The 17,852-nt window shown below is 45.3% G+C and overlaps 1 protein-coding gene across 1 annotated transcript in view; it reads right to left on the bottom strand.

The window, feature by feature from the left end:
* Positions 1-17,852, bottom strand: part of Tanc1 (tetratricopeptide repeat, ankyrin repeat and coiled-coil containing 1) — a 191,404-nt gene that overhangs the window by 104,265 nt on the left and 69,287 nt on the right. Inside the window, exon 3 of the mRNA XM_059260505.1 lies at positions 10,975-11,169. Within this exon, the coding sequence (XP_059116488.1) occupies positions 10,975-11,169 (195 nt within the window). The remainder of the gene's footprint in view (positions 1-10,974; positions 11,170-17,852) is intronic.

The following is a 17,852-nucleotide window of genomic DNA, read 5'->3' as shown; positions in this document are numbered from 1 at the left end:
ACCCCCACCTGTTTTCTTTGAGGCAAAACATTCATTTCTGAGCATGACTCTGGGCGGGTTCCAGCCGCCATCTGACAGAGCCACAGGGTGCAGCTGACACTGCTCTAAGTGTGACTGGCTAAAACCTCCAGCTGTCATTAACTGCAGGCAGGCGGCAGGAAACAGGCAGCAAAACCTTGAAAAGCCCAAGAAAATAAGAGTGTGACCAGGGCTCGGGAACACGAGAGCCTGCCAACGGACATGCTTGCACACATTCCTCTGTGCTCACAGCTTACGAGCAGCCCGGCCTGAAGCAGGGGCTGGACCTTCACTATAAAGTGTGTGGTCTACCGTAGACATGGCAAAAAGCTATGTCCACAGCCTTATGGATACAAGGTACCACTACTTCTAAATTGCTTATGGGTCCACTAGTATTTTCAACCAATCACATTTAGCTGGTCAATGCAGACTACCAAAATTCTCACACCTGGGTCTCATCACCAGCACTAAGAAAGTGACTGGATCCTGTTTCGGGCCTCCTTGGGGTGGGGCGGACAAACAAGAACCAAAGACAAGACTCCTGTTCCCAAGGAGTCATGCATTCACTGTCGAGGCAGAGATGCAACACAAGGCTCGGTGCAGGGAAATATGGTGTGTGGCGTCTGCTGCCCTCAGAGGCCACTCCTCCCACAGTGACAAGGGAAGACGGAGGGGAAGCTTCATGGAGTGAGATCAAAGCCTTACCGCAAGTCAGCTCTGAGAAATTCTGACCTCAGGCATAAAAAAAGAGAGTGAGCCAAGCGAGGCGGGGAGCAGGGGCTGGTTTGATGAAGCAACGGTGGTCAACAAAGGCCAACCAAGGAGGAAAGAGCGGTCTTTTCAATAAACAGTTCACGGACAAGCGGTGCCCATGTCACTTCACACTACACACAGGCCAACCCCAAATGGACCACAGATCTAAATACGAGGACGTGAAAACGATGGAAGTCTTGAGAGAGAAACAGCATGATGCTAGACGAGGTGATGGTCGTGAAGACATGACATCAAAAGGTCAGAGGCAGGTAAAAAGCTGGACAACAGAGAGCCTTTCCTGTTTGAAACAAACTACCGTGATAACGAAAAAGAAATCACAGAATGGAAGAATGGTTTGCACATAAAGTAGCTGATAAATAATTTACATCCAGACTATTAAAAATGCAATAAAATACAAGACACTCGTTTCTATGCACTAGGACAATGAATTAGGAAGAGGAACAGGGTTAGAGAGGCTGTAGGTATACCAGAAGTCTACTTAGACTCAACTGGTGGGAACATCAAGTGGAGCAGTTACTGTAGAAATTAAGTTAGCAAGAGAGTAAAGCATTCAACATAGAGCTCCAGTTAAGACCCACTGGCGCTAAAACTACATATATAGGCAAGAACAAATAAAAATATGTATGTACATCAAAGTTAAAATATGAAATTGTAGCAGTGTGTATTTATAATAACCCAAAGTGGATACAACCAATTGTCCACAATGGATAAGCAAAGGTAAGTAGGCACTGTAAGATTTTATATGGCAACAAAACTGAATGATGTCAATCATACTACAAAGCTTGTTCCAAAAACAGCAACAAAATCACTCACCGAAGATCACACCTTGTTATGATGCTAATTGTACAGAGTGCCCACAATAGGTAATCTAGAGAGATAGAAAAATGGAGTCATAGTTGCTTAGGGCTGGGAGTGGGGAGCAAAGGATGGGGAGGAATGTAGGATGATTAATAATGAATGTAAGTTTATTTGAGTTTTCTTTTTTAGGTAAGATTAAAAAATGTTCTAAAATTAGACTGTAGCAATGGTTGCAATCATGTGAAAACGTCTAAAAAAACTGCACTGGAAACTTTAAATAGCTAAATTATGTAGTACGCAATTGTATTTCAATAAATCTGTTTTTAAAAAACACAACCGGGTAAATTACAACGGAAAACGTATCAATTTAACTTTAGAAAATTAGAAACTTCTGTGAGTGAGTCATAAAACACTATAACCTAATTAAGTGGAAAATGGACCACAAAGGTTTTGTTTTTTTATAACATTCATGACTGACAGCTTAAAACAAACAGAACTGTGGCCATTCCTAAGAAACACGCTGACAAGACAGTTGGGAAGGACCGGCCACACCCTCCATGCTAACCTTGTACCAGCCACTCTCCTCTCACGCCTTTAGCGCACATTCCTTTAGCTGTTAGACAGGAACGTTCTCTAGCTAACCCCTTACTTGTCCAACGGTAGGGAAAGCCGGCGAATGTGTGAGTGACTGTTGTTTTGTGTACCACAGGAGAGGAAGACAAAACTGTGTGTGGTGGTGCATGGCAGCCATCCCCTGGGAGGAGCTGAGGCAAGACTGGAGTTGGAGGCCATCCTGGACTCCACAGGAGAGCCCAACAAAGACAAGCAATAGACAAAAGTCATTGTTCGTTAGGAAGGACAGAAGGACTAGACATCTAGTACATCCTCCTCTGTCTGTCTCTGTCTCTCTCTCTCTCACACACACACACATACACACACACACATACACACACACACACACACACACACACACACACACACACTTTTTAAGGTCTCAGTATTGCCTGGACTGGCCTTAAGCAATCCTCCTGTCTCAACCTCCTAAGTAGCTGAGACCACAGATGTGTGTCACCATGCCTGGCAACTTCATATACTTTTGTGCATGGGTAATTCTTTGTCAACTAGTATCTCTAATAGTAGAAATTAATGATAATATAGAAATGCTTACTCTCGTTAAAGAGGACTTATATGCAGTAATCACATATTCTTCATCAGTGGCTAGCAACTCGTTATGTATATATTAGCATTAGTCTGGGGCCTAAAGAAACAAAACTCAAGCCATTCCTCTTATGCCTTGAAGCCCCAGCTCCAGCAGAAGGCTAGAGAGCTGGTATTTCCTTGGATACTCCTGGAGCAATTTCTGGGTGTAGCCAAATGACACGTGGGTGAGCTAGGACTCATGAACAGAGAAGTAAGTGGACTCAAGGCCCTCGAATTCAAAGTGGAATAAACCCTGGCTCTGTGTGTTTAGAGGAGAATGACCGAGAGCACGTGTGTCCCAGTTGGTAAGGGACAACTGTCTGCCTACTCCTTGGAGAAGGTTATCATACAACTTCCAGGGAAACAAAGACTGTTCCAGTCACCAGTGTCCTTGCTCAAGGCCGGTCTTAAGCACTCAAAGGAAAGCAGCGGGTACCAGTAACTATCGCTACAGGGGAAGGACTGTGTGTTCCCTGCCTTATTCTCCAGCCCCAGACGCAGCCTCACAGATGCTATGCACCACGCCTGGCCTATGCTCTCCTCCACACGTGAAACCAGAACATACAATCTCTCATTTATAGCTCTTGTGTCCACAGTATCCAGGCAGAACGGTACTAGTGACAGATCAGTAACTTGTACAAATTCCAGGCATGTTCCATGATGACTGCGGGATCTTTGCTTCCTTTTCTTCAAAGAATTCTGAGCCAGAAGCTGCTCTAAGAGCCCTCCCAACTCTAACAGTCTCAGAAGCCTCCACGATCTCTACGAGCCTCTCCAAGCATCAAAGACAGCAAGCAGTTACAGATGTAACTGGACACCAGCTGAATGTTTTTCTAAACACGAACTTGATCCGATTCAGCCGTGATACTGCCCCCGACACTGTACAGAAAGGAAATGGAAATGTCTAAGAAGCCCAGACAGATGGGGAGTTCAAAAGAGGAGGGTCACAGAGAGACCCTCCACCTCTCTAAAGGTCTCAGCAGGCACAACTAGCCCCGACAGAATGCCTAAAAGCAGCAACCAGTTAGATGTTTTCCTGAAGATGCTAACTTCAAAACAGCTCTCAGTGAACTCTGAAGAGTAGCAACTCAATACTACTTTCTGGAAAGCAACTAGCCAGTGTGCAGCAAGATTCTTCACCAATGCAGGCCATTTCATTGACTAATTCCACTAGGGGAAGCTACTGTCCTTGAGGAGATAGCAGGCGTGCATACAATTTACCAGAAAAAAAAAAGTATCAGGAGTTCTGGAGATGGGTTATACATCAATATGAAAGACTTACTGTTAAACAATATGCTTACAGGCAGGGTCTGATGCAGCCCAGGCTGGCCTTGAACATCTGACTCGGCTACCTCTACCTCATATGCACTGGGCTTACTGGCATGCACAGCTATTCTTGGCAAGATGGGAAATGATACATACTACAATACATATTACACCACAGCCAAAGATTCACACCAGGAATTACCAGCGAAAGCAGGAAACATTTTAGGTCACGCTACACAGTTTGTTTTGAATGCAATGCTTCTGCCTCACCCTTGCATGCCCTGGAATTACAGGCATGGCACACCACATATGGCTACCAGTTCTTTGAATGAAAAACAATACAAATATCTGAGTGGAAACGAGTTTTGGAATCGATTATAGAATACTACAACAGCTGACAATAAATATCACGTGCATAAAGAAAACTAGAAGTACCTTACAATAAGATATAAAGCAGGAACAAAAGAACAGGGAAGAATTACATCCTGTGAGTCTCAGGTTTGCATGGGGCAGATCTGGGGGAGAGGCTGGGAAGATGGATCCATCAGTGATGGTTCTGCTATGCACGCGAGAAGACAGGAGTTTGAGTTCCAGCACCCATACAGAAAAGCTAGGCGTGGCAGTGTGTGCCTGTGATCCTAATGCTGGGGAGGAGAGAAAGGAGAATCTTTGAATCTTGCTGATGGCCAAGCCTGTCTTAGAAGAATAGGGAAGCTCTGGGTGAGAGGATCTATCTCCAAACGTAACGTGGGAAAGTCAGGTGTGGTGGAGTGTGTCTTTAATCCCGGCAGTCAGGAGGCAGAGGCAGGTAGATGTCCAAAATTTAAGACCAATATGATGTACATAGAAAGTTCCAGGCCAGCCAGAAATACATAGTGAGATCCCATCTCAAAAATAAAATAGGTGGAAACGCAATCAGGGAAGATTCCCAATATCAACCTCTGACTTCTATATGTGCGCACACACACACATACACATATACAAATACATAAACAGTACACACACACACACACACACACACACACACACACACACAGACTAGCAAAAAAAAAATTATAATGACTAGCAAATATTATAATGCCAGCAATAGTTCTCTCTCAAGGATGAGATTTCCAAATTAAGAAACACTCTTGCAGGATAGGCTAGGGAAGCCTTGGCAGACATGAACTCACGGTCCAAGAATCAAACAAGGAAGATGAGTTCCACTTCACAGCTCGCCAGGGTTCTCCCTGACATACACCAAGTGGAGTTCGCACAAGCACCGTAACAATTATGTCAAATGTTAAGCCAGAACTGGAAACAGCCGGTGCTCTCTGGTCTCCCCACTCTAGCCAAAATTACAAGGAGGGCAATACAGGGCAGGATCTCTAATCTAAGGTTTGCAGAACTCAAGGTATTTCAGGTTTTAGAATATGCAAATACAGATGCTGAGACTTGGGGGGCCTCAGACCCATAGAATGCAGAACCCAGAGTGTTTCAGGTTTTAGACTATGTGAATACAAGTGCTGAGATACGGGGGGGCCTGGGACACACATGAAATTGATTTACCCTCAAGTCCATCCTCTAGGCATACCCAGAAGGAAAGGCATGCAACACTTCACTTCCAGTGTGCCTGACTTTTGCCCATGACCAATCACATGAGGTTGGGTGTGACGTCATGGACATGCTCAAAACTGCAGTTACTGGGGCATTTCAGACTTTAGAGTTTCAGATTAAGGCTGTTTAACCTGTACTGCCACATGTCATCATTTCTGCTGTTTCCATTACCGTGTTTAAAAGGCCACTTCTCATCCACGCCTAATGACAAGGGAACCAAAGTAATCTGGGGAAGAGCCTGCAGATAAGGAAATAGCTAATGACATTACTATGAAGAAGCCACAGGAAATGGTGTTTTCTCATCTCTGAAAGATGGGGATGGGGGGGAGGATACAGTATAGATATTAGTGAATTCCTAGTCCCATAAGGCTCACAACAACCACAGAAGTATCTTACTGGGTGTCGATCCTTGTTTATGGTTATCATAAAATGGATCTTCCCATTAGAAGAACATTAAAAAGTGAAACCATACCCAGGAAATGGAATGTTCTAGCAGGCAGTGGAATAAAATACAAATAAACAGAGGACGGTGGCAGAAGGGTAAATGTGAATAACTGAACACAAAGTGGGGGTTGCACAGATAGCTCAGTGGCAGAACACTTGCCCAGCATGAAAGAGTCCATGAGTTCAATCCTCAGTACTTCCAAAAATAAGTGATAAAAATGAATAACTCAACTATACAAAGTTTACATCAACAGAAGGTGAAAGACACCTCTGATTGTTTGTTTGTTTGGGATAGAGTGTTGCACTGTAGCCTTGGCTGGCCTTGAACTTTATGGACACCAAGCTGGCTTTGAATTTCTGTGTCAGTCCTCCTGTCTCTGCCTTCCACGTGTGGCATGAGCCACGCAACCTGGCTGCAATGATATTATCTCTTGCCCACAGTTCCCAGGATCTAGGTAGTCACCTACAGTATTAATCCACATTTTCACTAATGTAAGTTGTGTTGTTCAAGGTGTCTAATTACAGGTAAGTTGACTGAGGATGAAATAAGAGTCCTTTCTAGTCTCTGAGAGTTTCTTCTTTGTTTTTTAAAGTATGTATTCCAGTAAGGACAAAGCATGGCCCTTTCCACAGAGGAAGTGGTCCGACGTAGTTCATCCACGACCGTTCCCCAGGGAATGGTGCCAAACCTGGGCCTCAGCGCTGGTCTCTGTGCTGGCAGAGCTGGTACTCAGCAGCAGCTGGAGCCAGGTCAGCCTTAGTGAGTGGAAGCACATGTTGAGTCCACGCATGATTTTCATCCCCACCACCATGACTACTCTGTTCGTGGGCCCACTGGGCAAGGAGAGATGGCCACGGAAAGAGGCCGACTGTCCACAGAACAGACATCTTATCTACCTGATTACTGAACATACCTCATCTTTGTCTTACTTTTCAACTGCTGTGACAAAACCCTGTGACTAAGTCAACTAATAAAAGAAAGTGTTTAAAATTTGGGACTCACAGGTGCAGAGGGTTATAAGCGTGATGTCGGAAGCCTGGCAGCAGATGGGCACTGGAGAAGTAGCTGAAAGCTCCCATGCTTATCAACAAATAGGAAGTAGAGAGAGCAAATGGGGAATGGTGTGGGCTTTTGAAACCTCAAAGCTCATCCTCAGTGACACACCTCTGCCATCAAGGCCACACCTCCTAATCCTTTCCAAACAGTTACAACAACTGGCAACCAACCATTCAAATACATGAGCCTATGGGGGCCATTCTCATTCAAACCACCATATTCCTTGAATGCCTTTCTTACCAATTTTACAATCATGCTCTTTCCAAGTTCTTGACCATCCAGCCAATACATGAGCCACAGCCCACAAATCAGTCAAGAATTGTGTTATCTGGCCATTCCTCCTTCCAAGCAAAATGTACAACCATGTGTACTGACCACCTGAAGTTTGGTGAGCATCAAATAGTGAAGTGTTTCTACACAAGCTCCTGAGGGTTTTTTGTTTGTGGAGACAAGATCTTGCTATGTGTAGCCAGGCTGGCCACGAACTCTTGATTCCAAGGCTTGGTATCTTTTAAAAGCAACTTGATAAACATGACAAATCGAGCTGGGCGGTGGTGGCGCACGCCTTTAATCCCAGCACTCGGGAGGCAGAGCCAGGCAGATCTCTGTGAGTTCGAGGCCAGCCTGGGCTACCAAGTGAGTTCCAGGAAAGGCACAAAGCTACACAGAGAAACCCTGTCTCAGGGAAAAAAAACAACAACAACAAAAAAAAAAAAAACATGACAAATTGTAACAAAAGTCAGCAAGGTGATTTGAAAGCTGGGCCTGAACGAGTCAGGGGAGCACAGGCCACAGGGGAGAAAAGATGGGTACCTGAGGATGGACTGGCTCATTATCTTCCGAGAACTGCGGATACACTGTACTTACTGTATCCTTAGCAGCAACGGTGCTAGTTTTAAAATAGATGGGTATTTTTAAAGCCAGTGTATGTTCACTGCCATATGTCAACCTTTTTTAAAAATTTAAAAAAGAAAAAGCATGTAAGACACTAGCACTCAGGATATTTTTCCAATGCGCTCTAAGTAGAAATGTGTGTTAGGATCTATGAAAATATGATTTCATGTCTGGTGAGTTGAGGCCATTCTTAAGCAGTCATCTCTGCCTTCAATTTTTTCAGGTAAAATCACTAAGATAATGATGCCACATCAGCACTGGGAGACACTAATTGCTACGTGGACTTGGGCAGCGCACAGGAGCAGTTCTGCTGGCATGGATCTGCTCAGCTGAACAAAAGCATATGAAATGGAAGGCATTTTCTCGAATCCATTAAAAGACTAAATATCCAGGAGTCCGGCTACATCCTTCCGTCCATAAGACCAACCAAAGGACGTAAAAATAAATTTCATTTTTACAACAGAAAAAAACTTCAGAATGTTTTTCTCAAAGCTAAAACTATCTGATATTGGCCCAGGAACATGTGACAAAGTGGTCAGGGTTTCTCTGTCCATATGAAGAGAATCCTCTTGGCATTCTTCAGGACAATCACACTGCCCAGGCTTGCCTGCCAATGCTACAGAAAGTCCCACCAAACAGATACTGACGTTGCCATCAGTAATGTCTGAATTAAGTCTGAAATGTCATATTCCCTAGAGTCTCAGGCGATCCCCAGCCCTGGGGCAAAAGCAATAGCAATTCATTGTCTGAGCAACTGCATGGTAGAGATGAACACGGTTCAGCATGTCGAGTCTCTGTACTTGGCATTCCCTTCCACTGAGGTTCCTCAAGAAGAAACAGGCCCCGAATTATCCCTGTTTTACATAGGTATGACATACTCAGCTAAGACATTGTGTTCGCCCTAACGCATCAGTTACGTGAAGTGCACAATGTTTAAGAAAAAGCACTATAAGCCGGGCGGTGGTGACACACGCCTTTAATCTCAGCACTTGGGAGGCAGAGGCAGGCGGATCTCTGTGAGTTCGAGGCCAGCCTGGACTACCAAGTGAGTTCCAGGAAAGGCTTAAAGCTACACAGAGAAACCATCTCGAAAGACCAAAAAAAGAAAAAAGAAAAAGAAAAAAAGAAAAAGAAAAAGCACTATTCAGTGATACTTGTGGAAGAGTCGGAAGGCACACTTAATCCAGGAGTGGGTGCTGGACCACTGCAGTAGAATTTTTCAGCCAAGGAAAGACGAGGCTCAACTCTGAAAGTCGCACAGCCAAGTGGGGGTGCACAGCCGAGGTACAGGGTGAAGGTCGGGGGACACAAAACTGCAGAGGAACATCAGGAAGAGGAGGGGACTCTGGCTGAATTGAGCTAACAGGATTCTTGCTGAAGTCCGGCCAGGATGATCAGTTGTCACCTGGGGGTTGGTGGCAGAGGAGGAACAGGAGCAGAGCTGGGGGCGGGGGCGGGGCTTCCTTGTTAAACTGACAGAACAGGTTTCTTGGCTGAATCTGGATTTTACAAGGTGGCCGGCCCACATGGCCCTGGGAGAAGGAAGGTTCATGGGTCTGAAATCTGGCAAAGCAAAAAGTTTCTGTTGATAAACTCACTAACCCAGGGTGAAAAGACAAGTTAACACAGCTGAGTTAAAGAAGATGTTCACGATTTGTCAGAACAGTCATTCCAACCGGGGTGACCTAGCAAGAGAGGCCCTGTGGGAACCACAATTTGAAGGAAGAAAAGACATCTGACACACAGATACAGCAGAGGGGCAAGCAAAGGACATTCCAGGAATTTCCCTAAATACTGATAAACAGGTCAAATTCCTTGGCACAGGAAATCACTTCATACCAAAAAAAAAACAAAAAAACAAAAACCACGTTCCCAAGTTCCAGCTAATGACTGAACTGTAAACAATGCTGTCCAAAGTAAGAAAGTTCTGGAACAATGAAAGATTCTGGACACTCACCAAGTTCACACCACCATTCCTAACATATAATGCCTCAGGGTTTCCCCTCTTAAATTTTACCATACATAAATCTCAAACACCGACTAGATGACTCAGAAATAATGCATATGCCATTTCAAGTAACACAAATATTTAGGAAACCAGAAACTAATTAATTTCATAGCCCCAGGGCACAATCTAGATGAACTCTGAATATGTTCCCATGTAATTGAGAAGAATTTTCATTGGCACATGATCAATGGGAACCCAAATTATCCTGCCTTTTCTAAGCAAATATTCAGCCAATTGAAAAGACTATCAAAGAACCGTGAGGACCCCAGGGATGCACTCGGGAAGGGCTTTCCTCACATCTGAATCCCAGTCTCTCGTGGCCAGCTACCCCTTGTTTTTCTTCTCAGTATCAGCTGAGAAGGGTATGACATCAGTGAGGAAGAAAGGAGTCACGAGGCCTTAGACAAGCAGCCCCCAAGCCCATGGCCCCCGCTCTGTCACAGTCCGACTCTTCACCAGAAATTCAACTTCATAGCTGCTCCAACGCTGGATGATGTCAGCAGGCAAACAGACAATACACAGGGCTCGGTAGTAGTGAACAGACTGCTGTCCGGGACACCTGCCTGCATCCACAACTTTAGGGGCATCTTGTAAGAGACAGTGTTCCTCCACTCACCAGGAAGAAATTGACAAAGCCAATGGTGAACATGAGTTCTTATATCAAGATCTCGAATCTGTATGAAAGTCTACCCTGGGTAGTTTATCATTATATATGGAGGTGGAACTGTACAGAAAGGTGGACAGAAATACCCAATGATTTCTGGTCTGAGGGCACCTGAACTCACACGTGCATCTATCCACACATACACAGAAATCTGGCTCTCCCAGATTTCTTACAGGCACTCACTCATCATACCTTTAATGTATATATTAAAGAGCCAATCTAGCTTATGTAGATACTGGGAATGTTTTTCTTTACCTGGGGATTTTTTGTTCGACCTTGACTGTGTCAAGTGAGACTGTCGAGGCAGCAAGGGTGACGAAGGAAGAGACATTGAAACCCCTTTGGCCAAGCTCACACGATAGGTGTCTTCTGCTGTAGGAAGACCACTCACAGGAGAGTCACCGCTGTGACCAGAGGACAAGGCAGGCGTCTCGGAACCAAAGTCACCACCTGGAGTAGAGAGATGATATCTAGGTTACACCATCCACAACAAGTTGATGAAAGTTTGATCCCCAAGAGCTACGTCCTTAGAATACAATTTCCATATACCAGAACATGGAATTTCTTTTAAATGATTTCCCTTATCACTCTTGAAATCCATTGCCTACAGGGGAAACTCCAGCTTTACCACTGAAGTATCAATGAACTCAGCCAGGAGGCTCATTCTGTTCCACTCAACTACTACAGAAGACACTCGGATTTCAGCTGCAGTTACAATTGGAGGTCACTGCACTTTTGCGGGTATCAGTGGAACAGATTCCAAAGCCGGGAGCTCTCCGGACTTCGAGCCCAAGGTCTGCTTCCTCCGATATGGGGCTGCCAATGGAATCCAGGCTGCTTCTTCCACAGTGCTCCCTGGAACCACTTCTCTTTTCTGATCCCGTCTACTCTACCATTCTGAAGCCCAGCCAAGCCTAAACCATCACAGGGCTCATTCACCGAGCAGATCCCCTTAGGAGCAAGCCCCCAAAGGAACAAACTAGCACAGCATTATGAAATAGAACTTTCTAGAGGAAGCAGATCCTCCAAAAACATAGAGGACGCAATTACAAGTGTACAACGTGTATGAGGAATACAGATCTTGGCAAGAGCGAGCCTCTTAGAGAAAGAAGAAGCGTAGCCAGTCCACACATCCTCAGATGATACACTTTGCTCCTACCCTCCCCAACTCTGCCGCTCCACCCCTCGTCACATTCCCTCAGTACAGACCAACAAGCAAGTGGGGACTGCAGAGAAACTTGAGTCATCACCCCATAGATCACAAACCATCTTCCAAGTTCTAAATTATAGACAGTAGAATTAGGAGGACACACGCACGTTTTCCATAAGCAAAACCAGTCTATCTGACAAACGCTCTCCAACGAGTCCTTGTCATGACCTCCTGGCTAAAAAAAAAAAAGCAAGTACTACATTTGAAGGAGGGAGGTGTGAGAAAGAAAAAAATGAAAACCGTGAGTTGTATGTATAGCCAGACAGACACTCATTTTTTCCAGATCTTTGTGCATAAGGCCAAAGAGGGATGTGACCCCAACCCATCATGGTCCATGTCGCATTGCTGTGATTGTTTTCCACATGAGGAGCTGTGGGGTAGGAGTGTTAACCCCGCCACAGAATGCAGGGACGCGCTGAAGGCTCACTTCCACAACCTACTCAATAGCAACAGAAAAGCCGTGGGCACTGGCGGAGTCGGGAAGGTCTCTTCAGTCTCACCTGCGCCAACTACACTTGAAGCGTTTCACTAAACTTTGGAAAGTATGATGACTTATCCCTCTCTGCCCAAATGATTCATATTTGAAGAAGAGGAAAGGCACAATGACTAGACAGCCCTCACTGGAATTACAACCGCACTCACGGCAGGTACCACGGCATTCTACCCCTAAGGGAGGAGCGTAAACACGGGTTAGTAGAGGCCCTTTATACTGTCCGCATGAACAGTGGAGGGCCCTGCCCGCTTAGCATGATTCCATAAACATCCATGCTACATACCTCCCGGAGTTACAACGTTACATACATACCAGAGAAGCAGCCTGGGTTCTTGAAGATGCCACCTCCTGAGATCCTTAGCCAGTGCACGAGGGACCCAGACTTCCATCTCTCTGACTGCCAACGAGAGGCAGAGCCAAGGCTACAACCAGAACACTTACCTCCCCACAGGGCTCTGTATGCTGAGAGAGGGGCGCGGGACAGCAGAAGGACAATTACTTTCTCGGTCTGCTAACTAGTTCCAGGACCAGTCTCCACTACCATTTACCCCACTACCATTCTGTAAGCAGGTACAGTGCCTACAAGAACACTCGGTAGACCTGATCCGCAGGTGCCCAGGCAAGTAACAACAGGAGCCAGACAAGAACATACGAGAAGCTGAGGTTATACCCCCGCAGTGACAGAGGACATGGGACACCAGGCAATGTTGACTTTCCATGTGCTTGAAGAGAGCTATACGGCACCACGGGTACCCGTGTATTACCCAAGTCCCAGACTTGGGCTGTAAACAGCAGTGAGCTGGCCTGACAAGCCATAAGCAACAGTCTCCCTACCCACTCCGAAAGATTTCTAACCTCCGCATGAAAAGCCAGACTTCCAGTCCCTTAATTTCGATGGGAACACAAAGAAATGGAGAAAGACGTACACCATCACCAGAAACTTTACAAGTTAAGCTTGCTCCTGAGAAAAGGTTCATCTCGGACACTTGGAATTCTCTAACACAGAACGAGAGAAATTAGGGACTGGAGGGCAGAAGATTTAAAGCATTTCCTAATCACAAATTCTGCCCATAAACTTTGTTTGTATCAAGCAAAGCAAATATTTTCATTAACTGCAAGCCTGTGAGAAACAGCTTCCAAAGCATGCCGCAGCCATGAGGACCCTCAGCCTTGGGAACAGCTGGGCTCCAGCCCTTTGATTTTATGTAGGCTGCAATAAAAATGGGACTTAGAGATGGGGCTTGGAGGAGGGGGACTTCTATTTCAACTTGACTTTGCCATCTCCTGACAGTATCTGTCCCAAACATGCTGTTCTGTTTGGTTTTTCAGAAACGATTAAACTTCCAGCTTCTTTTTACTAGGAAGGCACAAGGCAGGGAGAGAGAAGCTTTATGGGTAAGCAGGAGGCACAAGGCACCAAGTGGGAGATCCTGCAGCTCAGAAGCTGGGCAGCATCCCTACAGCTTTACTTTAACAGCGCAGGGCAGCGGGTTAAGGTCAAAGAAAGCTTAGAGCCTCCTATGAAGCAGAACTCTGGTAGGGGCACACACATAAATGATGGGGCATGCTCCAAGCAACCAGACATCAGAAATCCCCTGTGTTAGGGGATATTTGTACATTGTGAAGATATATTACTGTGACTGGTTTAATAAAGAGCTCAACAGTCAATAGCTAGGAAGGAGTTATAGATAGGACTTCCGGACAGAGAGAGGAAGGAGGAGGAGATAATGGAGGTGTAGAGGAGATGCCAGCAAGATATGGAGGGGGTCAGACATACAGAATGAAAGAAAGGTAAAAACCCACATGGTAAAACGTAGATTAATAAAAGCAGATTAATTTAAGTTATGAGAGCTAGTGGGACAAGCCTAAGCTAAGGCTAATTAATAATTAATAAGAAGTCTCCATGTCATTATTTGCAGGCTGGTGGTCCCAACAAAAAAGCTTGCTATAGCCGGGCAGTGGCACACACCTTTAATCCCAGCACTCGGGAGGTAGAGCCAGGCAGATCTCTGTGAGTTCAAGGCCAGCCTGGTCTACAGAGCGAGATCCAGGACAGGCACCAAAACTACACAGAGAAACCCTGTTTCAAACCTCCCCTCCCCCCCAAAAAAATCTTGCTATACCCCTGGTTGATTCAACATTCCTCAGCAGATGCTTAAAGAGTTAAGAAGGATTAAAGACATTGATTATAACAACCAGCATGCCTGGGACATTTCATCGGTCCTTGAGTAGATGTTGTTTTAACTACAACCTACTTTATTCCTTACTTCAAATAAGTCATAGGAAGCACACTTCAATCACCCTTCCTGTTGCTACAGCAGAAAGGCCCAGGCTGGGCAGGACGAATGCATCCTCTCCAGGGTGTGCAAGCCATGTTATCAATGACCAGGATTTGCCAGGCTCCCCTCTCAACACTGGCAGGTGCTTCCCATGGAATATTTCAACACCACAGAGAATCACATCACCCCAGCTCGAGGTCACCTCAGAGAACCCCAGATCCAATCACACCTCTCACAGACAGGAAACCGGAACAGCATTAACTAGGAGGAACAGAGGGAGTAGCTGGAGCCTTCTCCTAACTAGTCAGCTCAGAGTCTAACACACTACTCCATTTGTTTAAGAATGCTAGGGGAAATGAGAACCCCCCCAAAAAAACACATTCTAAATGAGTTAAATATGTAAGGAGCAATCACACTTTTTCTGTAAGGACCTAATAGTATCTTAGGCTCTGTAGGTTATATACAGTCTCTGATATTCTCTCTCTCTCTCTCTCTCTCTCTCTCTCTCTCTCTCTCTCTCTCTCTCTCTCTGATAGTCTCTCTCTCTCTCACACACACACACACACACACACACACACACACACACACACCCCTCTCTTCCTATATCAAAATCACTGATTTCCTGAATTCTAAAAATAAAAGATCAGGAAGTGCATAGGGATGAATGGTCATTTATAAGGTCTTCTGTGTTTATAATAAATCAAAATTAAAATATGCACATAGGAGAAGTATCAGAGTGAAAGCTGTATATGCAAAGAAAATGGACTCACCAAAGAGAATAAAGACATCTAATAAAGCATTGTAAATTAGCAGAAATGGCTTTTGATAATGGTTCTTTATTTTAACTTGCTCGCCCTACTCGTAAAGACTTTGAATGAGGATTTCAATTCACAACGGAAGGAAAACTGAACCTAGGAGATGAGTGTTAAAAGTGGCCATGCAGAAAGCTGGAGTCAACACTGTCGACTGGAGAACATGGAGGGTAGGATTAAAGATGGCTTTAAAAAACCAGGGCAGGGAAGGCAGGCAGATGAGAGCAAAGCCAAGCTGAGAAAGAGTAGCCCTGAGAAAGACAAGGTGAGCTCAGACATTCAGGGAAATAGGTCTACCGAGGCAGGAAATAAGATTTCCATTTATCGTGCTCTAAAGTGGCTGGCTGGGGATGGCGGGGGCTGGAAGCTTCAAATAGAAAGAGAAAGATGTTCTGTTTATCCAGCTCCCGAAAACGGGACTGTGGTGATACATTTAACTAGGGCATTAAATGTATTACAGCACCTTCTGCGGTTCCCGCCTCTGGGTGCACTGTTTTCTAAAGGTATTTTCCATCATAAAGTTTTATAATCATATATTTACAGAAACCCAGCAAGTTGGAAAAAAATTTCCTCTGCAGTGTCATTTCTGAACCTTGCAGAAGGCCCTCTCTGCAATGGGAAGCACTTTAAAGCATCTTGTGTCTTATGTGACCTCCTGGCATCTAGTCAGAGCTACTGATCACTCAGTGCACATTTTCCAAAGGAAAGGAGAAAGGAATCCATGTCAACTGTTTTCCAAAACATATTCACAATCATGAGTAACTCGCGAACAGTACCACAGTACCACCAAAGAAACAAGAATCCAGCTAGTCCCCGGGGTCCAAAAAGTACCAGCTAATGACACAAGTGGATCCTTTTGTCTTCAGACTTTGTACAGATGCCTTCTAAACAGAGGTCAGCAAATGTCCTCACACCGCATGCTCAGAGCCACACACACAAAGACACCTTATCCTGAAACACACAAGTAAACAGACTGGCATTTCCCCCCTAACTGTCCAGGTTTTTTCTTTGAAGTATGTCACCATGCAAGAACTACTATGCTTTAAAAATATATGACCTCAGAAAAACCTCCATTCTCGCACCCTACAGAAGCGTAATTTAAAGCGAACGCTTTCAAGAGTGTGAGCAGGTGCCCAGACAGAGCACCAAGTGCACGCTATCCCCCCACTTCATCTTCACAACCTCTCTTCCAAACAGTCACTATTCCTACTTCCCTTCCCAGATGAGGAAACTGAGGAACAGAAAGGACTAAGTAACACGCCCGAGGGCACCAGCCAATGTCACGAGTGAGTTTGAACTCAGACAGTCAAACGTGGAATCCATCTTCCCAGAGTCATTCCTCCTTCAGAAGGCTGCCAAGATACGCTTTCAATATTACATCATTCCGAGAACTTAACAGGGACAACCAAGAACAGTGTATGTAGGTCTACACGCAGTCCCAGGCCACCATGAAGAAGCCCGTTCCATCATCTATTTCCCAGTTTCGTGCCGGCTGCTTAATTAGTCCCAAGCACTCCTGAACATTCCGCTGGGGAGGTGCCCGAGCCTCCTGATCATCCCTTCTCTTTCAGTCACACCTTACGCTGCCGTCACCCAAACCAAGTGCACCTGAAGCATAGGTGTTTAGTCATCAAGCACCCGAAATAGTTTCCTCTCCTTTCACCCAGTACTATATGTTTGTTCATTCACTCTTGCAGCATATGGGCCTGCAGCTTCTGCAGCATTTGAATGGCAAGGCTAGTCCCCCCCCTCCCCCCTCCCCCGCCTGGCCCAGAGGAAGAATAAAGATGTGGGTCAGCTGCACCCTACAGCAGCCTGGAAAGGTCTGTGGGATGCATGCAAAATTCCTTAAGTCTACATGTCCTCAGCAGCACACAGATGTTTACTGACCTGGTGGACCTCACCACCTCTTGGGTTTGGAAGCTTTCAAGGCCTTGTGTTCCTACATCTGATCAGGGCACGGCCCCAACTCCTCTGTTCGGGCAGCAGGCCTAGAGCTGTCTGGGAAGCTGTTTCAATTACTGCGGCTCAAGCCATGGGCTTTAAAACTCTCCCAGAGAGGGTAATGCAATGCAATGTGTAGCAGAGATCTCTACTGCTGCTGGAACAAGAAGTGGGTCAGGGTCTAAATGTTTGTGTTAGGAAGTCAGAAGGCAAGGCCAACATGGGCTCAAAAAAAAAAAGACAAATGGGAGAGAAAGGGAAGGAAGAAACGATCACGCACAAAAAGTTTCCTGTATTTAGAAATGTACGTTTCATGGGAGTGTATGTGTATATATTTGTATATGTTACGTAATATGTATATATAACTATGTGTGTGCTATCCATGTAAACACACC

Source organism: Peromyscus eremicus, chromosome 4 (assembly GCF_949786415.1).
Source record: "Peromyscus eremicus chromosome 4, PerEre_H2_v1, whole genome shotgun sequence".
Taxonomy (NCBI): domain Eukaryota; kingdom Metazoa; phylum Chordata; class Mammalia; order Rodentia; family Cricetidae; genus Peromyscus; species Peromyscus eremicus.
This window is presented reverse-complemented; position numbering and strand designations above follow the sequence as displayed.